The 26,457-nt window shown below is 37.5% G+C and overlaps 1 protein-coding gene across 1 annotated transcript in view; it reads right to left on the bottom strand.

Moving 5' to 3' along the window:
* Positions 1 to 5,035: 5,035 nt before the first annotated feature.
* LOC125225229 overlaps positions 5,036 to 26,457 on the bottom strand; it is a 45,649-nt gene continuing 24,227 nt past the window's right edge. The window contains exons 3-5 of the mRNA XM_048128838.1: positions 21,498 to 21,621; positions 5,573 to 5,673; positions 5,036 to 5,164 (exon numbers count right to left, since the gene is read on the bottom strand). Of these exons, the coding sequence (XP_047984795.1) occupies positions 5,036 to 5,164; positions 5,573 to 5,673; positions 21,498 to 21,621 (354 nt within the window). The remainder of the gene's footprint in view (positions 5,165 to 5,572; positions 5,674 to 21,497; positions 21,622 to 26,457) is intronic.

Below are 26,457 nucleotides of genomic sequence, written 5' to 3'. Positions count from 1 at the left end.
TGTATTTATCTATTTAAGTATGTATATCGTCGGTTAGCATCCATACTATAAAAGCTTTGCTTAGTTTGGGGCTAAGTTGATTTGTGTAAGGTGTCCCAATATTTATTTATTTAAATTTATTGTATAAAATAAGTTTCTCATAATTTCAATTTACAGAGAGGAAAATCAGGACTACGTGTGTATAGGCAGTCGATCATCTCCTTATCTCTTAAAGAGTTGAATAACGAAATCCCCGGCGGCCTTTTATGGTAGATGCTGAGTCGAATTGATAGCTCCACGGGGTTATTAAGCTACGCGACTGACATCTACGACCCACTGGGTACTTTACAGTAAACTCGGTAAATTTCAATTAGTCTACTGCAGGGCTAGCACATGATTGGTGCGACAGTATCTTGCCGCGACATAGATGTAATTTTCTAATTGTAAATGACATAAGCAGGGGTAGTTTATCGCGCGCCAATCATGCCCCTCCTGCACGGGTAGCATGGTCGCGCGATAGACGATAAAATATCAGGCCGTCCCTATCGCACTATTAGTAAGCGCGATAGGAACGGCCAGATGTTTTATCATTTATCGCGCGACCATAATTGCCTGCCTGGACGTTCATTTTCCAAGGACAGCCAGAATCCAGCCCGAGGTCTTCAACGGTGACCAGCGATTCAGTCCCATCATCGGCGCGTCGAAAGGTAATCTTCGTGTTACACTATTTCACACTTAGTTCATCCATTTAGTAACACCATTTTCATAATAAAAAATAAAATAAATAAATAAAAATAAAATAATATACCGCAACTTTCTTGCCCAACTGACTCCCTAAATCTTGACTCCCTGTCGCCCCCCAATTTCTCGAATTTTCCTACAGTCCACTCTATCGTTATTAAACATTTTGGTTCAGTGGTGGAACACGCACTAGACTCGCGAACAGTCACCATCACCTTAGCCAGTCTCGCTATTTCTCGCAGTAAATTATTTGAAAGCACCATCACCCGTAATTTAACTTAATTTCAATCAGTGTTGTGTATCGGAGAGCGCCAGGATCATCCGTGGAGAGAACGTCGAAGGTCTAAGTTGAAAGCTCGAAGGTAACGGTTTTACGCTTCCTCTAGCTTGCGACAAGGAGCTGAAATCACCGCCAGCGGGCCTACAGCGCGACCAACGACTCAGTCCTCACATTCCCGGACTGTAAGGTAAACTTCGCTTACACTCATTTCACACTATTCGTCTAACATCACATTTATCATTTTCACTCCATACCAACTTCCTTGCTGACTCGGCCCTAAATTCCACTCTATCGTTTTCCCCTTTTCGCCCCCATACAGTCCATTAATTGTCGAACATTTTGGTTCCGTACCAATAAGGTACAAGGAACCCTTATGTTGCGACTCTGTCCGTCTGTCTGTCTGTTATTATTTGGGTATATAATATATGTGAACAAAATTAATAATATGTTCTTACCTTGACTAACACGTTCATTTTATGTTACCAAATATGTATCTAGGTTGCAAGGTAAGATTATGTTTAAAAATAAACATTCTGCTGTGTCTCGGTGTCTCCGTGAACGGCATACACTTAGAGAGCCACAGCAGTGGGCGACAAAAGTCTGATATGATGATGATAAACGGGGCCTCTAGCCAAGAGTACAATCGTTGACACTCTGTGGCGAAAGATACGCAACTGATATGACTTTCAAACAAGGAAAAGCTTAATTATCTCAAATGACAAAATATATACGTGCTAAAGAGCGTCAACGTTTGTATTCATGGCTGCAGTCCCTTATCATTCGACAACTAGACATTCTTACGACGATCAAAACATTTAGTAACTAAATATGCTACATATTAAATAGTCTACTTATCTACTAAGAACGTATGTAACCGTGGAAGTTCACACAGTAATCCACTTTAAAATTTAATAAAGGATGTCCTGATTAAAATCTTAATTTAATATTCCCCCGGTCGTGGTGGGTCCGTGATATCGTTATTGGTGAGCCGTGAACTGTAATATTTATTACCGAGAAGATGGTGTAACTAACATAGTATATTGGCAAGTATATGATTTTGAACGTATCGCTGTCAACAACTGAATTTTGGCTTCTCGCAAAGGGCGGGTGAGAACCAAAACTAAATTCAAAGATTAGCAGTTAAATAGGTACCTAGAAACTCTAGGTCCATGGGGTACCAGCGCGAACAAGTTGTTCACAGAAATCGCGAAGTGTCTGGTTGAGGTAACTGGTGACCGTAGAGCTGGCGACTTCCTCGCACAACGTATCAGCATTGCGATACAGCGAGGAAATGTCGCCAGTATCCTTGGTACAATGCCTCAAGGGCCTATTTTAGACATTAGCTAGCTTTTAAGTTTAGTCTTAGTTTCTTATATAATTATGTAAATATAATATGTTCATGTAAATAAAGAATTTTTTGAAAAGGTATAATATCCATATAATGATAATGATTACACTTGGACTACTCTCTAATAATCAAAATACAAAGTTATCTAAAAGTGTGTCGCCTCGTAAAATAGACGAGTGAGATATCGAGTTCGTCGACCCACTGAACAAAGAACTTTTTAAGACAACAGGTACACGGCATGATACGGTGAGCATAGGATACTGTCTTTTGAAAGGATATTGTACTTTAAGTAAAGGATATTGTACTTGATATACAGATTAGTGACTATTAATGAGCTTTAAGTAGGTTCGAGGTTTATGACAATTTAAGGTGAATAGTAAATAATGGAGCAAATTTTTTACAAGCAGATCCGGCTGCAATTTTTAACATTTAAGCAAAAGCTCTCAAATTGCGATCTTTCAGAATATTTAGCCGCTATTAATCAGAAGCTAGTGAGTCTTTCCACTCATCAGTATAAAAATATTGGAGTTACCGGTACATAATTAACAGCAACACTTAGGGTTCTTTAATGGTTCTAGAAATGTAGAGGAAAACGGAATATTGAAATAAAATCACACTCATACCAGTCTTAAATTACCTACCACGTCCCTATTCATATACAAAGGTCAACCAGATTACCAGCATTACATGACAAAGCAAAGCCATAGTTGCTGACATAACACATTTTGTTTTATGACGATCGCTATAACATAGGTATTTGACCAGGCCCGGTTTCAGGCCTCAAGGCATTTTATGCGGCACTTGGGATTCCAAAAGTCACGCTGAATTTATTAGGGGCCCTTTGTTTATCTCAAAACCATTGTCAAGTTGCCTGGTCCTCTAATAACTGGCCTTGTCGGCCTATATTGAAAATCCGGCCCTGTAAATGACCAATGCATTCAGTGTAGTGTGAAGTATACATAATTATCTACAGGTAAGATTACTGAAACAGTCTACCCCTTATTTATTTGTCAGTCGTCTATCTAATAACTTATCATTAGCGTCGACATTTAGAGCCGCATGATAATGAAGTTCTAGTGAAGACGGTTGATAACGTACTTTCACTGCAAGTAGTGTTTGATGTAAATGTTTAATGTTGAAGATCGCGGGAACGGCGGGATGCATTGTTTAAGAAATCCGCATTCTGAAGCATTATACGGCGTTACCTAACACTTACCACGCCTTCGATGTACTGTACTTTAAACATCATGATCTTTAAAGAAACTTGTGTGTTTTGTTTTCCCTGTGCACAACGACTATACGAGGACGATAAGGCGAAACTTGTAATGGATCAACTAAAATGTTCTAAATGCTTTTTTCTACTCCAGCACTTAAATCTGTCAATTAGATTATTGTCAGCGGTATCCAAATTAAGTTCATTTGAGTAACGATGAGAAAGTCTATTTGTCTATAGGTTCATAGGATTACTGCTAGCAGTAATCATATGAATATAGGAGTTCTGTTAATTTTTTTTTAAAAGCACAACTTCCATTTATCAGGTATGTTTTCATTTACAGTAATAAGTAACTTTTAATAAATAATATAATATTTAGGTTCATAATTTAAATCAAGATGAAAAAATAAACTTAAATGCGTTTTACATATTAGATATTGCAAAACAAAGGTAAAAATCATAAGTTTATTCAATAATTTTACATTCGACATTTAAATATTCTTGAACGCAACCACATTTTTCGTAATTGAAAACCGGCTTATTTTCTATTTCTCTTGTCTATGGTATGTTTGACATTTGTAAACTTATCACGAAACTATTTGAACTATTTCGGTGGTGTGTAGTTTGTTTTAATTCGACGTTATTGTGCAAAAACATAAGTAATTATGAGTGATTCTGGTGAAAAATGCACTTCCGAAGAAATCAAGGCTATGGGCGCTCAAAGTGACTGACAATTTGTTACATGAAAAGTCAGATAAAGCGTACCAAAAATGTTATGATTGTTTTGACATGGAAATTGCAAAAAAATGTTTCAACTTTCTCTGAAACGGCGTTGTTGGCATATTTTGTAGAATTGTGCAACAAGTTCTCGCCATCAACATTGTGGACAGAATACTCAATGCTACGACGATCCACACAAATATTCCCATTCATTACATGAAGTAAGTAACTAACCCATTTTATTATTCTCGAATAGGTATGTATGTGGCTGTCGTAGAAAAAGTATAGTATACAATCGTAACATTATGAAGGCTATAAAAGTCTCGTACCTTACTTAGGCCACTCGGCAAGCCTTCGTGGCCTAACCGCGGTACTCAACTTTTATAGCCTTCATAACGTTACCGTTATATAATATACTATTGATAACGAAATTCAGAGGACCGGAAGGTTTTCAAGTTAGAGAAAAGAACCAATAACGAACACTATAAAGAAAAAATACCATAAAGTACAGACAACTATAACAAGAACGACGAAGTAATACGGAGTGAATTGAGTGACAAAGATATATGAAGTGTTCTCAAATGTAATAAAATGCAGTTTGTAAAGACTGCCTGACGTCATGTCGGGCAACCGAGCGGACGCTCCACTAACAAGGATAGTTTAGTGGGTGATTGTAAAAGAACAAGTTGCTTCATTGAGACTTGAGAGAGATGTATTAAAATATGAATATTGTTGTGCATTGCTGTATATGGGTTTAAGCGGCGAGTGGGCGGCGGGCGGCCGTGAGCCGAGCGTTTAGCCGCGCCCGATATTGCGACACCACTACACTCAATATATCTGAGCGCCCAATGTGTTCACAAATATCCAGACACGCTTCTATTGTCTACGCATTAGAGTGCGTGTTTAGATATTTTGAGCATCTCGGCCGTTTCGATATATCTGATAGAGAGTGATTGTACCTCAATAATTATAATTTCCTTACTTCAATAATTAGCAAGTCGGTATTGTGATACAATACTTCACTTTACTAATTTATTATTAGATAGCTTAATGAAATTCAAAGATGTAAGCCGATGTTGATGATATGGATCTAGAGCGAATGAGATTTTATGTAACGGTTCTCATTTATTATCTGTCATTGCCAAGCTGATGACCTAACAATTTTTGGTAGAACATTAAAGTGAGCTAGGTATAACTTGAATGGTTTTTTATTAAGTTACTACTTAAGTTGACAACAAACTAAAAAAAACTCTACATAATTTAGGTAATTATCACAAAATAAAATAATTACATTAGTCTGTTCTACATTCCAAATACATGGTGACTTGTTCTTACTCTTGGGTAACATTGCTGCTTCAAAGTCTTCAAACTCCACCTGGACCGCCTTTTGCCCTGGAAAGTCACAAATACTTCTATTAATGCCAGTGTTCTTTTTGTAATTTAGTGAAATATTTATTTTTGTTTAATAGTACATTACATCAGAGGCCGGGAAAATGAGGATTTCCGGCCAAGTGGGTATATACGGATAGGGATACGAGGCCGGGAATCCGTTTTCACGCCGAGGCATGTATAGTGCTTTTCTCAAACATACAATGAAATAAAAAAAAAAATGCTCTAAAGGACAATATTTTATAAAAAAAAGTTACCTTGCAGGCCTAGGCCTAAAAAATAATATGAAATCCCTTTACAGTCCTCTCGAGTTGTTGCGCCCAAAAAGCGATACTTCCCAGCCCATTTTCAGGAACGTAAAGACAATATTTCATTGCATGTTTGAGAAAACATTTATTTTAATACTACTTACACACCATAATATTTAACCGGATTGTTACAAAGTGGGTACAATTTATATACCTGGGTGAATCAACTTTTTCTTGCTTTTTGCAAGAATTACCCTTACTTATTATTAGGTCTACTTTTGTGATTTTTAACCTTACCATCGTGAATAAAGATCCTTATTTCACGTATACCAATTAGGGAAAAATTTAAAAACGATTCATTTTTAGGGTTCCGTAGCCAAAATGGCAAAAACGGAACCCTTATAGTTTCGTCATGTCCGTCTGTCCGTCTGTCCGTCTGTCCGTCTGTCACAGCCGATTTACTCGGAAACTATAAGTACTACAGTGATGAAATTTGATGGGAATATGTGTTGTATGAACCGCTACAAAATTATGACACTAAATAGTAAAAAAAAGGAATTGGGGGTGGGGCCCCCATACATGTAACTGAGGGATGAAAATTTTTTTTTCGATGTACATACCCGTGTGGGGTATCAATGGAAAGGTCTTTTAAAATGATATAAAGTTTTCTAAAAAACATTTTTCTTAAAGTGAACGGTTTTTGAGATATCAGCTCTCAAAGTCGTAAAAAGTATGTCCCCCCCCTCTATTTTTATAACTACGGGGTATAAAATTCTAAAAAAAATAGAGGTGATGCATGCTAATTAACTCTTTCAACGATTTTTGGTTTGATCAAAGTATCTCTTATAGTTTTTGAGATAGGTTGATTTAACTGTAATTTTGGTTAAATATTTGCTGCTACGGAACCCTTTGTGCGCGAGCCCGACTCGCACTTGGCCGGTTTTTAATTAAAACAACATGTGACCCAGTGGAAGAGACACTTTTTTCATACAAAAGTGAGGGACAGCTATGTCCACTGGGTCACTGCTCGAAACAAAGTTATAAAAATTAAAATAGGAAATCCTATAATTACATGTTGTATTGCGTAGCTACTATTATATTTGTCTTTAATATAATAAGTATACATTAATTAAATAAAGTAAATTTTCTGACCACATGTAGTCGAAGTATGCGAAATTTTGCTGGCAAAGAAAAGTTGATTCACCCACCTACGTCTAGAAACGTCGTAATTTTATGATATGTGTGATTTTTTAAGTTATTGTTTGTAAGTCTGGTATTCTGTGCATTTGTTTGCTGTTCTTTGTTCTCCAGTTCGAGATAAAACGTCTCATGACTGTGCATCCCAGTCATAGCGAATATGCTCAAGGCAGATGTGTCACTCACAAGAGTTCATTCTCTGCCCGGCAGCCATACTGTCTGTGGTGTCAGTATCAAACAATGTTTGTGCCAGGTATTTATAGAATTTCTGCTGGTGATGAGTCACTGGATTATAAATGTGTTGCTTCAGGTTTACTGGAATATAGGGAACGATCAATGTTGGTTGTTTGGTATCATTCGATCACCAAACCAACCAAGATTCCCGTATGTAGGTAGTCCTAGTGTACCTAATTAGGTACTAAGTTACATTACATAATTTATACTGATTGGAGGTAAAATAGGTTAATGGTAAACAGGTACCTAAATAATTATGTATACGCGTAAACTACCACCTAGGAAATCTATGTAGGTAATAATAAGTTTTTGTTCATCATTTGAAATAATATTTCTTGTTGTTAAAACATGTTAAGATTTGTAACAGGTACCTATGAGTTTCAAAGATTATTAAAATATTAGCATTATTAACTGTATGTAAGTAATTACAAAATAAGTTTTATTTAGTTTGTCTAGACTAGACCAACCATATTATATTGCATAAAGGTTAATTGGAATTGATCCCTTAGAGAGATAAGCATTATCGTGTTGTACCTATTATTTATACGAATGCGTTATTCAATGGTCAATAGCTCTGCTTTGTTTAAGGCTGCTTTCAAAAAAAACGTCATAATAATGTAACAAAACCGGCCAAGAGCGTGTCGGGCCACGCTCAGTGTAGGGTTCCGTAGTTTTCCGTATTTTTCTCAAAAACTACTGAACCTATCAAGTTCAAAACAATTTTCCTAGAAAGTCTTTATAAAGTTCTACTTTTGTGATTTTTTTCATATTTTTTAAACATATGGTTCAAAAGTTAGAGGGGGGGGGGGGACGCACTTCTTTTTCCTTTAGGAGCGATTATTTCCGAAAATATTAATATTATCAAAAAACGATCTTAGTAAACCCGTATTCATTTTTAAATACCTATCCAACAATATATCACACGTTGTTGGGTTAGAATGAAAAAAAAATATCAGCCCCCACTTTACATGTAGGGGGTACCCTAATAAAACATTTTTTTCCATTTTTTATTTTTGCACTTTGTTGGCGTGATTTATATACATATTGGTACCAAATTTCAGCTTTCTAGTGCTAACGGTTACTGAGATTATCCGCGGACGGACGGACGGACGGACGGACGGACGGACGGACAGACAGACATGGCGAAACTATAAGGGTTCCTAGTTGACTACGGAACCCTAAAAATGATAGTTTTAGTCGGTGAAATACTACACTTTCCGTTATTCAATAGATTTGTTTAATTCAAATTTCAGTTAGAGCATCTTATTATCTTGATTTTTATAAGACTGGATTTTTGAAAACCAAGTCACTAAATTAATTATGAATTTTTATCTAATGCACGTTTAGAAAAACTCACGTATAGAGCTGAATTAGTCGATCTTATTTGTAAAATTTGGACAATTTTGATTACTAAAACAGGTAAATTTATGATTCGTATACCCTGTACTACAAACTTCTCAGACTACATTTTTATTATAAGGTTTTAAAAAAGAGTAAACGAGGCTAAGACGAATTCAATTTTTTTCACAAATTACCTAAAATTAAGTGACAATTTCTTTGAAAATCTACATCACATCGAAATAATTTTTGTACTTAATTAATCTGCAACGTTTACTTAAATTGCTGTTATGCCTTAGCACAGAGAACCTCCTATAGAGTGGCAGTCTTGTATATTTGGTTCGCGATACGAGTCACCACTGTTTGGGGTGCGAGGAGCGGGCGGGGAATGTGTTAAGCGCGCTGTGATTGGCCGTTTCAAGGACGGCGGGCAGTCGCGCCAGATGAAAAGGGACAGAAGTATGACTGTCCCTCTACTGACGCGTAAGTGGCCAATGTAAGTTGACCTATGCCGGCTCTGAATAAATTATAAATATGACTTATTTGTGGAATGTAATGCCGTCTGTTTTTAAATTTGAGCTTCTTGTTACCTTTCCACACCATTTCACACTACAGGTGGACATCTTTAAGGCATCAAAATACCCTTTTCCAATTTTTTTGTGCGAAAAACACGCGCTGCTTTCGGGTCTGTTACTTGGTCGATACTGATCGGGCACGGCGAGCGCCCGCGCTTATATCAGTGCAAATACTAGGAAGGCTGGCCACCGCGAGTCGTCTTGTAATAGATGTCTATAGGGGTTGGTCTGTGTGCCTTAGTGATTATAAATTGCTATTATTTATTTTTGGCAATTTTTTGAAAACGAGCCTTCACCGGTACAATTATTACCACTATTGGACATTTTCTCATATTTTGTTAGACCAAGTAGAAAAAGTCCTATAATGTGATATATATTTGTAAACTACTCGCAAAGCTCTTTAATTTGATACTACACACGGTATGATCAAGTGCTCGGTTGCGATTTCACTGTTTTTCACACGAAAACCCTCTTAAGAATCTAATTCACGTGTGTTGGCCGTAAAATATTTACAGACCCAAATAATATATAATATAATGTTACTATCCAGACGGCAGGACTCCTTACTAAAATTCGCCCGTCGTTTGAGTATGTTATTATACACCGTGTTTTTAACCCCCGACGCAAAAACGACGGGGTGTTATAAGTTTGACGTGTCTGTCTGTGTGTATGTCTGTCTGTCTGTCTGTCTGTTTGTCTGCCTGTCTGTGTGTGTGTCTGTCTGTGGCATCGTAGCTCTCGAATGGATGAACCGATTTTGATTTAGTTTTTTTTTTGTCTGAAAGCTGAGTTAGTCGGGAGAGTTCTTAGCCATGTTTCATGAAAATCGGTCCACTATGTCGCGGCCGGGGGTTTTTTCAAAATTTTAATTTTAAGGCATATAGTTAATAGGTCCAGTATAGGAAACAAAATGCCAAAGTTAGTTTTCTTAAATTAGTTTTTTTTCTTAAAAAATACCATGCAGCTGCGACAGATGTTACATCAATTGCTGTAGAGAAACGGGCTGTGTGTGTGTTCGATATGAGATTAAAATGTCATAGTTTTGACACTTACGCCGTGGCTTGCGTGGGCGACGGTCGCGCGATGGTCGCGCGACGGCGATGCGACGCATACGAAATCGAACCTTATCGATATGGAAGTATGAGACGCGATGGCGACGGTCGCGCGACCGTCGCCCACGCAAGACACGGCGTTACTTAGTAGAGTTAATTGTAAAGCCCGTTTCTCAACAGCAATTTAAAAAATAATTACGAATTTAAGAAAACTAACTATGCCATTCTGTGTCCTATAATGGACCTAACTATATGCCGAAGTTAACGGAATTCAATAAAACACGATGTATACTTAAAATTACCAAATGGACGCATTTCGAATAGATTTCGATCGAGTATTGTGTACAGAATTGCATCCTATCAGCAAGTGCGTCCCAGATTAGTGATAGTGTCAGTGCTGCGTTCGACCCCAGGGGTGAACGCTCGGCCCGGAGTCGACGACACGACACGGCACGGTAATTATTGTCGCTCGCTACCTACGCCTTGCCCTTCGATTCGACCAAGCTAACACTAAGTTTTGTGGTTGTCTTGTCTTTTCATGTCAGTTCAATCCCCACTGTCTATTAGGTATAATATTATTTATATGAACGTGCGAACGTCGTTCTCCGCCCAAATTTACGATATCTATGTCAAGTACCTATTACTTAGCTAATAGGTAGGTATACATACGAGTAGATACGTTATGGATCGGATCGGATGTTTCAAATAAAAACGGCAGTTTATCCGCCAGTTAAGGGGCATCCAGAATGCCCCTCATCGTGAGGACTCTCTAGTCACCGGGCTCAACCAGCTGGAACTAGGGTAGGTGTAATTTGAGTTCTCAAAATTAATACGTCACGAAAAACTATAAATATTTAACCCGATTTGTTGTAATCTGAACCAATGTCTAACATATCTAGTAAAGATACAAAAAGGTTTATGGGTTCAGTCGACTGTTTAGGCAAGTTGCCAAAAAACCTATCTTACACGTGTATTTTGTGAGGCCGCTAGTTCTTTGGTTCGAGACTTTTAATTTCAACGTGCATTGGATGAAACATCGCTTCAATGCCTATTCATAACGAAAGACTAGACATTTTTTTTATATTTGTAGGTTTCAGGCCTATGAAGACTTTTCAAATATTTGTAGCCTGCTTTTGAGCTATTTTCAGACGTATTAATATTACGGCTTTGACCCAGGGCATGCATCATCCACAAAAAGGGAAAATAACGTAACCTTTCTAGGCTATCTACAGGTCATAGACATTTTATTGTAGGTTTAACTCGTAGGCGTCTGTGTAGGTGTAGACAACGCAAAGTTGTGAATAAAGTGAATTATTTAACTGCACCCTTGCACGTGTGATGCATATTTTCAGTAGGTAGACACAAATAAGAATAACGTAATGTAGGTACCTATAATTATGTATCACGAATATCACGGCTGTTTCACTTTTGATGTTTTGTCCATAAAAGCAGAGAAAATATAAAAGTGATCATATCTAAAATGTCAGAGGCGTATTAAACTTAGGCTCACATATAAGTCTCAATACGCTGAATCTACCATTGCTTTTTAGGGTTCCGTAGTCAACTAGGAACCCTTATAGTTTCGCCATGTCTGTCTGTCTGTCCGTCCGTCCGTCCGTCCGTCCGTCCGCGGATAATCTCAGTAACCGTTAGCACTAGAAAGCTGAAATTTGGTACCAATATGTATTTCAATCACGCCGACAAAGTGCAAAAATAAAAAATGGAAAAAAATGTTTTATTAGGGTACCCCCCCTACATGTAAAGTGGGGGCTGATATTTTTTTTCATTCCAACCCCAACGTGTGATATATTGTTGGATAGGTATTTAAAAATGAATAAGGGTTTTCTAAGATGGTTTTTTGATAATATTAGTATTTTCGGAAATAATTGCTCCTAAAGGAAAAAAAAGTGCGTCCCCCCCCCTCTAACTTTTGAACCGTAATTTTAAAAAATATGAAAAAAATCACAAAAGTAGAACTTTATAAAGACTTTCTAGGAAAATTGTTTTGAACTTGATAGGTTCAGTAGTTTTTGAGAAAAATACGGAAAACTACGGAACCCTACACTGAGCGTGGCCCGACACGCTCTTGGCCGGTTTTTCTACTTTTTAACCGCCGCCTCAAATCTCTCAAAGGAAGGTGGTTCTCAATACGTCTGTATTTTTTTTTATTTTTTTTAATGTTTGTTCCTCGATATCTCCGTCGTTACTGGACCGATTTTGATTTTTTTTTTGATTGAATGTATATGCATACAGATTGGTCCCATTTTTCTCAGAACCCAGTTCTGATGATGGGATCCTGGAGAAATGGAGGGAACTCCTCAAATCTGAAAGGCATACATATGGTGATTTTTGTGTATTTAAAGGAACAACATGCATTTACGTACGGAACAGTGACATTTGGTGCAGTGGAACTGCTGATGATGGTCAGAACGGAACTCCTCAAATCTGAACGGCACGTTTATAGTGACTTTGGTATTTTTATAAGAACAGCATGCCCTTACGTCCAGAACAGTGACATTTGGTGCAATGGAACTCCTGATGATGGTCAGAACGGAACTCCTCAAATCTGAACGGCACGCTTATAGTGACTTTGGTATTTTTATAAGAACAGCATGCACTTACGTCCAGAACAGTGACATTTGGTGCAGTGGAAGTGCTGATGATGGTCAGAACCGAACTCCTCAAATCTGAACGGCACACTTATAGTGACTTTGGTATTTTTTTATGAAAAACATGCATTTAAGGTTAGAACAGTAACATTTATTTAGTTATGTTTGTTAAGCATATTGAGTTTTCAAGTCAAATTTTGTCAAGCTTCGATTTCTTATAATCGGATTCATGAGGAATTGAGGAAACTCCTCAAACCTTAACGGTATACGTATATTGATTTTTGTAGCCATCAAAATATTAAAGCATTAAAAGCAGTTCAAGAAAATACCTACACATTTCTACATAATCCAACATTCGCAAGTAGCTTTCACCAGAACCCCAAAGGCGGCGGTTTTTTTTTCTTAAAAATTATTACTTTATAAGAATATAACCCTGTGTGAATAGCCGAATGCACAAACGCTTACGAAACGCTCACGATAATATTTCTTTCGTAGCTAAATATATATCTCTATCGCTCATTCGTATTGGCGCGACAGAGCCAGATTACATTTCTGCGACGCGAAACGAAAATGAAACGCCGCGAAAGGTAGTCTGGCTCTGTCACGCCAATACGCAAGAGCGATAGAGATAGATATCTACGAGCGTTTCGGTTCGTGAGCGATTGTGTATGGCTACGTACCCTGTTCACTTTTTTGTGTCTTGCACCGTGTCGTCAATCCGTCACTTGTTTTTTCCCGTCGCATGAATCTTTGTGAGAAGATGGGCTACTCTACATAAATCTACTCTATCTATCGTTCCAAGGTGAGATCAAATATTCAACGACTATATGGATAGTGCGACACCGGAGGGGTCGTAAGTTTGTCCCATCAGGGTGTTTTACGATACGACCGGCCTTGTTACCATCGACTCCCGGACTTAATATTACCGGGTTATATAGATAGAGACTTATATGTTTAATAGTTTTGTGGTATAATTTACGTATTTTAGTATCTATTTGCAATTTTACAAGCAGTAAAGATTATTCACTGCTAAAACAATATTGCTGTCTTCTTCTTTATGAGATGGTACGTGCATGAGATCATTCAAAAACATTCATGACAAAATAAATTAGTAGTGGTCATTCAAGGAGTAATATATATTAATCGCTTTAATAACGTAATGTGTCAATTTTATCTTAAAATTCGACGATTTTTACATGATTTTCTTAAAAATTGCAATGATATTTTTGTCTTAAAAAATATTCGATTTATTCGTTTTATCCGGATTTAAACTTACAAAAAATTCGGATTTTAAAATTGTCGGATATCCGGATATAATGAATAGGTATCCGGATATCCGGATTGCAAGCCCTAATGGTATTATTGGTATTACGGAAATGATATCATGTCATGGTAAACTTTTGAATGTAAAAAACAAGTGGTGAGTTCGGTGAATACTGGCCCACCGTAATACAGTTTATACTAGTACGGGGGTCAGAAATACACTTACTTAACTTTGTCTTGGTTTTTACCATAGAATAGTTACGACAAATAAAAATGTAAGTAGTTTAAGCACCTTTTCTGGCACAATAAAAGATTTTTATTTATTTATTTATTTATTAAGGTGTGCGGCAAGTACAGGATAGGTGGATAATGGCAAGGAACTACATGCCATGGAGAAAGACATGCATAGCATGGAAGGTGATGAGCCACGTACAGAGACGTAAGTACTAGCAAAGAGGATCGAGTATTATTGAGAGTTACTGTCAAATGTAATCACAGTGCATAGACTGCCATCTCTCGACACAGGCTTAAAAATTTTGAACGTCAGATTTGACAATTTGGTCCATATTCTTAGCTTGATATGTGTTAAAATGTCAAATGTGAATATTAGCGCCATCTAGCCGAGCGTCCCCCAAAGGTGTAAGTGGTGTAACGCCATCTAGGCCACGGTACCTTTTTCTCTATGGCTTTGAGATACGTTTTTTTCTTAGACTTTACGGAGTTACATATGTCTTTGGTAGTAAGTAAGTAAAAGAGTAACGCCGTGGCTTGCGTGAGCGACGGTCGCGCGATGGTCGCGCGACGGCGATGCGACGCATACGAAATCAAACCTTATCGACATGGAAGTATGAGACGCGACGGCGACGGTAATTGTTACCAAGGATGCTGGTGCCTGATACTTTGGAAAAACAGTGCGATGAAGTCGCTAGCTCTTCGGTGAATACATATGCATTCCCACAAAACGATTGCTTAAATCACTAGTCGCATTGGAAATGATCGGAAATAATATACGATTACAGACGAGTGCCGGAGTGCTGATATCGATAATGAACGGTTATAATGTGTCAATTATATTAACATACTGAATTCTAGATAGCCGCATTTCCTCTCCCAACGCTTTATTCATTAAGTTATAACCTATCGTGTTCACTGGTTTTGATATGGTTTGATTTGTTTCAATGAAGTATTTCTTGGTATTGAATTGCAGCATAAATTTTTTTATACTACGTCGGTGGCAAACAAGCATACTGTCCGCTTGATGGAAAGCGGAATAAATAAGATTACACTTATTTGAATGAAACTTAATGAACTGGGAACTAATTTAGTGTAAGATAGGACCTGTGTGCGTAGCCGAATGCACAAACGTTCACGATAATATCTCTTTCGTAGCTATCTATCTCTATCGCTCTTGCGTATTGGCGCGACAGAGCCAGACTGCATTTCTGTCGGCGCCTGGCGTCGTTGATTACTATTCGGCTACGCAGGCAGAGCAGCGTGCGTAGCCGAATGGCATTTCTCCGACGCCAAACGAAAACGAAACGCCGCGCCAGTTAGTCTGGCTCTGTCGCGCCAATATGCACGAGCAATAGAGATAGATATCTACGAGCGTTTCGTTTCGTGAGCGTTTGTGCCATTCGGCTACCTCTACCTATCGTATAGTCAAGACTATACTATTAAAATATATAGATGCGGACAAAATGCCAAAATAATGTATCCACCATTCTACAATATTAAAGTAAGCAATAAATTTACGGTATTTTCCATAGTGTCCATAATTTTTACTTATATTTCGTTTTCTGACTGAAACAACAATAAGCAATAGCTTGCTACCTGGGTTGTGGTGTAACCTAACGAAATATTGTAGATAAGACAATAGCTACAATAAAATTTATAATGCTAAATTGTAAAACCTGTCATTGAAATGCACTGGAGCCCTTCCATTTTTTTGCAGCAGTTAGAGGTGTTTTATAAAATGAGTTTATATTTATGTGACAGGTTAAGAATAGTAGCCCTAAATGTCAGTGCCATCAGCATCACCCACTCGTCCACATGACGAATGCCGTTTCCATCTGACGTATATACTCGTATTTAACCTAACACGAAATGACATAACAAGAGGGCGTGGGCGGACGCTATTGCCCTATTATTTTATTACTAAATCCGAGGCTACAGTAAACCAACACTGTTCTAGAGAAATTGACAGCAGTTCGAACATTGTGTTATTTGATTTGAACAATAGGGTCACCAAACTTGAATAATGAGAGTTCGTGAAATTATGAGAAATTAAGAAATATCTTTCTGATTTGATTTTTAATTGTTCTGGGTAGGTATTCACATTGCTGTAACCGTGAATGTACCTGTAGTGTCAGACTTATATTTGGTTGACTGTGCCAAGATTTTGTCACAATATATTTGACTAAAATTACAATTAATACAACTGTACCACCATCGTGCATTTTGTAATAATAATAATATTATAGGTTTGTAACTTCCTATGTACATTACATTGCCCTCAGCATAGGTATATTGGAAAACCTTGTTCAAACATAGATATGTTAGGAAATTATCCTTGTATTGTCTATAAATAATTATTAATTATAGTACATATTATACCTACTCGTACACGAATAAACGTAAATTACAGGAATTATATCTATTCTTCAACAAACCGCATTTCAATAGCGATAGATACCTATTGTGAAATAATTTTGCACACTGAACACGGTTGAGTAGAAAAACGTGAAAATATTATGTAAAATAGCTCTTCAGGACATAGTGTTAAACAAACATCGGTTCTTGCATTTACGACCCTTTAAAAATGATGTTGTTCATTTATCATCGAGATTATTTGTAGATTAACCAGCGATCCTTTTAATCCAGAACGGCCGATGTGGTGAATCTAAATATATAAAAGAAGAAGCTGACTGACTGACTGACTGACATACTTATCAACGCACAGCTGAAACCGCTGGTCCTAGAGATTTCAAATTTGGCACATAGGTTCCTTATATAGTGTAGAGGAGCACTAAGAAAGGATTTTCCAAAATTCACCTCCTAAGGGGGTCAAATGGGGGTTCAAAGTTTGTATGGGGAAACAAGATTAGTTTGACTATTTTATTCGAAACTTCACAGGAAGATTCCTTAAGACATATGACTGAATACGTGTTTCAGGTTTTTTGAAAATTTAACCCCTAAAAGGGTGAAAAGGGGGTGATAAAGTAAAAAAATCAATATGGGTATCGTTTTTATGGTTTATCGGGTCGCTGATCACGATAAATACAACGTTTTTAAAATCTAACGAGGCGGAAGTGAAATACCTTCTCCCCTGTTGTGGTGCAATGGGGTTTAAATATATAAAAGAAGATATTGACTGACTGATTGACATATCAACACAGCCGAAACCGCTGGTCCTAGAGATATCAAATTTGGCATATAGGTTCCTTATATGGCGTAGAGGAGAACTAAGAAAGGATTTTTCAAAATTTTCCTCTTAAAAGGGTGAAATGGGGGTTCAAAGTTTGTATGGGGAAACAAGATTAGTTTGACTATTTTATTCGAAACTTCACAGGAGGATTCCTAAAGACATATGACTAAATAAATGTTTCAGGTTTTTTGAAAATTTGACCCCTAAAGGGGTGCAAAGGGGGTAAAGTCAAAAACACAATAAGGGTATCGTTTTTATGGTTTATCGGGTCGCTGATCACGATAAATATAACGATTTTAAAATCTAATGAGGTGGAAAAGAAATTTTCTCCCCTGTTGTTGTGCAATGGGGTTAAAATATCCAAAATAGCCATAAGTATAGCTTTAGTTTTTATCTTTACTTCTGGTTCAAGAGATTTCAAATTGACACGGAAGTTCCTTAGAGGAGCACTAAGAAAGGATTTTTCAAAGTTCACCTCCTAGCATGATAATTTTACAGGGGCAAGGACAGGGACAGGGCCAGGGACAGGGACAAGGACAGGGACAGGGACAGGGTTAGGGATAGGGATAGGGATAGGGATTGGGATTGGGGGTAGGGATAGGGATAGGGATAGGGATAGGGATAGGGATAGGGATAGGGATTGGGATTGGGGGTAGGGATAGGGATAGGGATAGGGATAGGGATAGGGGTAGAAATAGGGATAAAAATAGGGGACGGGGACGGGGATAGGGATAGGGGAGGGACGGGGGCAGGGACGGGGACGGGGACAAAGATAGAGATAGGGACGAGGATAAGAATAGGGATTGGGGTCGGAATAATCGGTCGGCAATCGATATATAGGCTGTGTAAAATGCAGGTGGCTCAGTGGGAAGGGATTAGTAAGTAGGCATCGGCGAGTATCCTGCATCCGTAATAACTATTACATTCAATGTGCTGTAAGAAGATCGTTGTTTGCTTGCCTTTTATATGTTTACGTTTGCAATATAAGCAAAATGGAAAAAATTGTAAGCGATAATGCAAGGAAGTACTTTTTACCCTACCGACCATAGCGTCGAGATACTGGCTATGTGGGTTGTATGAAGTTTCCCCAGTATAAATATTTATATAGGTAAAATTCATACATATTCGTACCTACTACCTACGCTGTGGTCGCTGTGTAACAATTCTACAATCATTGCAAGAATTTCTTTAAAAACGATAGTAATATGTGTAAGGTACAGTCAGCCAAAACCGGACAGTACAGCAAATAGATCAGTTACAATGGCCCCCCAGTCGAAAATTGCCCCGCTTTACCTGAATCGAAATAATCGCGGACAGATGTACCTACAAAGAAACCTACGGATCCAAATGAAAATCTTATTTTTTGTAAACGTTTCAATAAGAATATTTTTATTACGCGGGCGAAGCCGCGGGTAAAAGCTAGTACATAATAAATATGACAATAATTTTATTATTGCTTGCTGATTGCCGATATTCTTATTTCATTTGTACGAATTCTTGCGCTGTCCTGCGTTAAGTAATGTTCTTATTCGAGTAATTAGATATATTTGGCAAAAATAATTCTACGTAGGTATTCAAAAGATTTCAAAAACAGCTATGTATGAAGTTATTATAATTACTACGAACTTATATATGTGATTTATGCATACTCTAGAGTCTAGAAGAACATTGAGTGGAACACCATAATAAATCCTAAGTAGGTATCTACGAAAAAAAGTAAACCTATTTGAAACTCGGCTTAGCGCTATATTAACTTAAAAGCAATGTAACAAAACAATCTTTGTAATCTAACCTGACATAACAAAATATAATTAATTATTATGCAACTAATTCAATTGAATTTGCGAATCGAGAACTCGTTTCAATATTCATCGACTATCACTAATTGATTTTATCACTAGAGATTCCTCCTTCCCGGGAAGTTGCGAAATACGGTGGCTTACCGCCGTCATCCGTTGCTCGGCTGATCAATTTTCTCCAAACGACTTAAAACACCATTGCTTCCGAGTATACTTACTGCGTTTTAGAAATTGGTTTATTTAGATTTTATTGCTCTGTTCTATCAATCTTCAAAGTGAGCAGGCGTTTCGAACTGGTCAGCTGAGTTTTATAAATTTCATAATAATGTTTAGTCGCATTCCTAGAATAGATTGGAACCACAGAACTTAATTTAGATAGAAGAAACAAATTCATATATTTGTATAGGGGCCGAGCGTGTCAAATTTTGTACTGAAGTTGATTCTTGCCTGTAATTTTAAATATGTCTCAGGCTCTTGATTGTTCATAATTTTTGTGTTGTTGCAATTGAATATCACGTAACGAGGCATTTTTTATGTTTTGGTTGACTTCAACTTACAAAAAAAACCGGCCAAGTGCGAGTCGGGCTCGCGCACAAAGGGTTCCGTAGCAGCAAAAAAATTACAGTTAAATCAACCTATCTCAAAAACTATAAGAGATACTTTGATCAAACCAAAAATCGTTGAAAGAGTTAATTAGCATGCATCACCTCTATTTTTTTTAGAATTTTATACCCCGTAGTTATAAAAATAGAGGGGGGGGACATACTTTTTACGACTTTGAGAGCTGATATCTCAAAAACCGTTCACTTTAAGAAAAATGTTTTTTAGAAAACTTTATATCATTTTAAAAGACCTTTCCATTGATACCCCACACGGGTATGTACATCGAAAAAAAAAATTTTCATCCCTCAGTTACATGTATGGGGGCCCCACCCCAATTCTTTTTTTACTATTTAGTGTCATAATTTTGTAGCGGTTCATACAACACATATTCCCATCAAATTTCATCACTGTAGTACTTATAGTTTCCGAGTAAATCGGCTGTGACAGACGGACAGACGGACAGACGGACAGACGGACAGACGGACATGACGAAACTATAAGGGTTCCGTTTTTGCCATTTTGGCTACGGAACCCTAAAAATTGACGCCCGAAAGCTGCAAGCTGCGAGTAAAGACGGACAACTCAGTGGATTTCACTGAGTTCATTTGACACGCTAAGTAGATACGTTTGCTTGATCTATGGTATATATGACATCTGTGATTGGAACTCATGATTGATCGATTAAAATTGGAGCAAAACATTTGGAGCTGATGTTTGGATGAAAACTGTAGCTTACTAAGTGTCGTTATTGGCATCATCATCCTCTCATGGCTCATGGAAGCCTGGGGTCCGCTTTGACCACTGACCCCAAGATTTGGCGAAGGCACTAGTTTTACGAAAGCGAAGAAAGTGTCGTTATTGCCATAGCTGTGTTAATTTTCTTAAGATAATTAAGTGACGAATCACGCAGTACATTGCTGCTGTGGACATACCATCGTCACCTTGGACATGACACTCAACTCCTAACACATTCGATGCCACTATTTTTTTACTGAAATACGAAACAAAGAAAGATGAGGCGGTATTCTTCCATTATAGGGTCCCCTCTTCAATAACAACAGCTCTGCTTTCATACAGGCTAATCTTTTATGCCCTGTTTTAAACCGGGAGAATATAAGCCTGTCTTCTTCAGATATCAACATCAACTTAAGTACTTTCGTAACTTCGTATAAAGTCCGTTAACTTTGTTCAAAAACGGACTTTATTTTCTGTGTGTAGAGTTTTCCGTTTCAAATAAGTTTAAAATGAAAAGAGGGTGTGAAAACAAACAGTCGGTTTACGGGCAGCGTGTCCACTCACAAGTGAGCCTGTCCCGCGGATAATGGCGCTCACGTCTAGTGGGATTTAAATAATGGGGCGTGAGGGGTCCAGGCCGTGGGTTCCTATTCCAACTACGAAGTGCAAGCGGGACTAGTGGCCAAGCTAACCAGTTTAATTGTGATCTATAGATACGTAAAAACTGTTGGATAATAAGAGTCTACTTACACTGGATGTTGAGCGCGCTAGCTGTCTCGGTGAGCAGTAGGCTCGTCACGTCCCAGCCTCTGTTTGTACAGTCCCGAGTAAAAGGACGCCAATCCGATGCTGCACGCACTGTAAATCCACTAAGCTACATTTAACTTTGGCATGTAATAACACGGTAAGAAGGCTCAGCATGAGGGTTTCCGGTAGGGCCGTGAAAATAGTCATTTGCAACAAGACAGCACAGTCCGAAAAATCTTGAGCGTGGCAGAGGGATCAAAAAGCTCACGCACAATTTTTTACCTTATCAATTCAAGTAGAACGATTTTTACAGTGAGTGGAATTAAATGACATTTCATCATTTTCAAATAGAGTGTTCGGAAAGTAAAGAGTCGTGAAATGTATGGGGTCCAATACATTCCACCAAGACACCACTTTTTATCTTTTTGTAAAAGACGTTTAAATGTACTTTTTTTTCCCTTTGAATTTAAATGTAAAATTCAAACAATAAAAATAAAAATAGGTACTTACCGAAAAAAATATTTATAAGATTTTCCTTAATTATCAATAATTCCGAACGCCCCTTAAAAGAGTTTTCGATTTAACTGTCAATGTCAAGTGATTTCCGTAATATTTTGTTTAGTTGAGGTTTCATTAGAATTTATTTAATATCGAGTTGTGTTCAATTGTGTTTCAATGTGAAAGCTAAACTTAATTGTTAAAATACCTTGAATAAGTGATGAAGAAGGAAAGACATTACCTAAATAAATCAGGTTAGTAATTTTCTGTGCAATATTAAAATTGTCTCGCTGCTTTGGTGAAAAACAAATCGGATCCGAAGATCTAATCTCAATAGGTAAATAGATAAACTATACATTGTTATACCTAACAGTATTGTTTTGTATAAATTATATAACTATGTATAGTTTATCGAACTTACTTACCTCTATCGTTCAATGCATATTCGAGCGACACAAAAAGCTGCTTATTAGTATTCTAGGATTTTTACGACAACTTTCAATCTGCCTTAATTCTCTTAACACTGCATTTTACGATCAGAAGCTCGTGCAGTTTCACACCAAATTATCGGAAAATCTGTTGGTTAAATACGATTAACCGGTATGTGCGGATAAGGCAGCACTACATGTCACTGAATGAATTTCCCATTTGCAAATGCTCTCGGCTTTACACAATAAGCTTTCCCCGTTTTACCGGGAAATAGTAAACAGCTTAACAAAATGCGTAACGACAGTATTCCGAGTATCCTCTAATTGGATTCGTGTTAATTGACAGTCTTTACATAAGTCAACTTGTTACTAGTCTGTTCATGCACAGCAGCATGTTTAGTTATAAAATGTGTACATGTGCCTTTGGTTAGTTAGATTAAAGTTCGAAGAATCTTCACAGTGATACACAAGCTTCTTTTTACGCAGGGCATAAAAGTCGAGCGAACGGAAGGATCCCTGTCTAATGGGCACATTACGTCGCGAATGAGCTCAATCGACTCACTCATTTCGGGCGACTTATGTGATGGTTTCGGTTTACTAAAGATACACGATAACGCATCGGGCTATATCATGCTGAAATATAAAGATGCGAGTAATATTATTTGCATGATATCAACGAGAGTGGTTTATTATTATACATTTCATGAGGAAGGGAGGGCATAAACCGCGTAGGGATTAAAAGCCTCTATGAAGGGAGGGGGATAATGAAGGCTGTCTCTTACTGTAGCTTTCGACTTGGGGGAGTGTAACTCCATTAAGAACTTATGTGTATGATTTAATGTATAACAGTATCGTTTAAATTACTTTTCACAAACACTCACAATGGGCTCTCACTTTCATTTATTTACGATCGAAAGTAATTACTAATTAGTATGGCAATATTCAAAAGCCGTTTCGGCATATACGATTTCAATAGCATTTCAATCAGAGATTTGTTTGTCCAAATTGCTCGTTTGCGGAGTAAAACAGTTATAAATGAACTTGATTTCAATAGGTGGAAATGTGTGTGAGAGTTAATTCTATTGTGTGATCGCTTGAATTCATTAAATTATATTCTCATACCGTACGTAGGTACATTCTGCAAAATTGTATTTGTCTCAGTTTAATGTTACATACATTGCGCTTTTGAAATATGTAGGTAGATGTATGAGTACAGAAACTATTCAGATCAATTTCAACACAAATACTTTAATCCGATTTGTTAAGTTGTAAAGTTCTGCAAACTTAAGACAGCGAAAAATATGATTTTCGGATACGGAAGACCGACATATACTCGTAGAGATACGAGTGGGCATTTTCGCGAGAACAATCACCAAAAAAAAAATTCTAAGATTTTATGTTTTTCCTCATTTTTCCTACTCAGAATCACGAGCCCTTTCGATCTAGGACAAAAAATGGTCCTAAAATTTTCTATTATTTCACATTCTTTCCATTTTGTAACCGCTGTAAGGTACAGCGGGGCAAATCTCGACTGGGCGGCAAATGTAACTGGTCCATTTTTTCCATGTTTTACAATGTTTACATTATTAAATAGAGTGTCCGCCGGTTATATATGGCAGGCGTGTTCAGCGGATACATGTAGAACTCAACATCATACTGTAATAATGGAAAAAATGGACGAGTTACAATTGACCCCCAGTCGAGATTTTCCCCGCTGTTTTACAAAGTGTTTGAAAAATGGTAACGAAGTGGAAAAATTAAATTTGGGACGATTTTTTTACCTAGTAAGATCGAAAAATTCTGAGTAGGAATAATTTTTAAGAAAAAAAAAACCGCCTTTCTTTGGGGTTCTGGTGATAAATACTTTCAAATGTTGGATTATGTTATCAATTCGTCTGTATATTTTTTAATGATTAGATATCTCAGTCATTTCTGAACAAATTTTGAAATTTGGATGATTCTGAAGTACTTACAGATAAGAATGATTATTAGCACGGAACTCTAACCAGGGGCGGCTCACTCTTCATCAGCAGTTCCACTGCACCAAATGTCACTGTTCTGGACGTAAGTGCATGCTGTTCTTATAAAAATACCAAAGTCACTATAAGTGTGCCGTTCAGATTTGAGGAGTTCCGTTCTGACCGTCATCAGCAGTTCCACTACACGAAATGTCACTGTTCTAGACGTAAGTGCATGCTGTTCTTATAAAAATACCAAAGTCATTATAAGTGTGCCGTTCAGATTTGAGGAGTTCCATTCTGACCATCATCAGGAGTTCCACTGCACCAAATGTCACTGTTCCGTACGTAAATGCATGCTGTTCCTTTAAAAACACAAAAATCACCATATGTATGCCTTTCAGATTTGAGGAGTTCCCTCGATTTCTCCAGGATCCCATCATCAGAACTGGGTTCTGAGAAAAATGGGACCAATCTGTATACATATACATTCAATAAAAAAAAAATAAATTCAAAATCGGTCCAGTAACGACGGAGTTATCGAGGAACAAACATTAAAAAAAACCGGCCAAGTGCGAGTTGGACTCGCCCACCGAGGGTTCCGTACAAACTTTCAATGGTTAAAATAATCATACCACTTATACTCATATTCATTTATTCATATTTGTAACGCCATTTTACACGTCAAGATTTGATTTAAAAAAATAATATTTATACAGCAATAATACTTAGAGAATAAATAGACAGAAGATTGAAATTACAAAAAGTTAGGCAATATTCACATAAAAAATGCACAAAAATATTGGGTTGGTAAGAAAGTAATGAGCGAATCATAACCAATATTGTAATTTTTATTTAATTTATTATTTTAATCATTTATCAAAAATATAACGGCCTTCGTTATCTAGTACTTGTCTCCATCGTTCTGGTAAAAAATGAATAGCATCGGCCAAGAAGTTCTTAGGTTTAGATTAAAAAAACTCAGCTATGTACTGTCGTAGATGGGCTTGATCATCGAACTTTTTTTCATTCAAGGCATTGCTTAGCGATCTGAACAATGCGTAATCCGTAGGTGCCAAGTCTGGAGAGTACGGTGGATGAGGTATCACTTTCCAACCTAGCTCCAATAGCTTTAGCCGAGTCACTTTTGCAATGTGTGGGCGAGCATTGTCATGTAAGAAAAAACTTTAGCATGCTGTGGACGATTCTGACAGATTTTTTGGTTTAAATTTTCAAGCTGATTACAGTATACTGATGCGGTAACAGTCATTCCACTTGGTAGGAGTTCCCAGTGAATAATACCATGAATATCCCACCAAACGGACAGCATAACTTTTTTCGGGTGAGGCTCTGTTTTTGGTGCCTCTATTCCTTTTTCGTTTGGAGCTAGCCACTGACGTTTGCGTGTGTGATTTATATATAAGACCCATTTTTCATCTCCAGTGATAAGATGGTCCAACCAGTTGAATGTGCGGCGAAAAGACAGAAGTTGTATGCAGATATCGGCACGGCGGTTTAGTTGATCTCTATCAAGTTCGTGCGGTATCCAAACACTGTATTTGTAGTTTTTTCCCAACTCGTGTAAATGTGTTTCTATGGTGACATGAGAGCAGCCTAACTCGGTAGCAAGAGTACGACTCGTTAGCCTCGGATCTCCTTCAATTAAGGTTTTTAATTTGGCCACATCAATCTTCACCGGTCGACCAGACTTAGGTTGATCTGATAATGAAAAGTCGCCACTACGAAACCGCTGGAACCATCGTTTCGCCGTGGCCTCAGACACAACTTCAGGAGCAACACGCTGACATATATTACGCACTGCTTCGGCGGCTGAATGGCCAGACTGAAATTCATATAGTAAGCAATGCCTTACATGCACTTTTAATTCGTCCATTTTCTTCCTTATATTAGCTCGGCGACAGCTAGTGAATGACTGACGAGAAACTGTGCGACTCGCCCTTTACATACTTTCGACCATAGAAGATTCTAGAACTCTCTCAAAAATTTTGTGGAATTCAATCGATCGCTCATTACTTTCTTACCAACCCAATATTTTTCTAATTAGGTAATAAAAAAATT

Source organism: Leguminivora glycinivorella, chromosome 4, assembly GCF_023078275.1.
Source record: "Leguminivora glycinivorella isolate SPB_JAAS2020 chromosome 4, LegGlyc_1.1, whole genome shotgun sequence".
NCBI lineage: Eukaryota > Metazoa > Arthropoda > Insecta > Lepidoptera > Tortricidae > Leguminivora > Leguminivora glycinivorella.
Note: the sequence above shows the minus strand (reverse complement) of the source record. Positions and strands in the feature narration are given on the sequence as shown.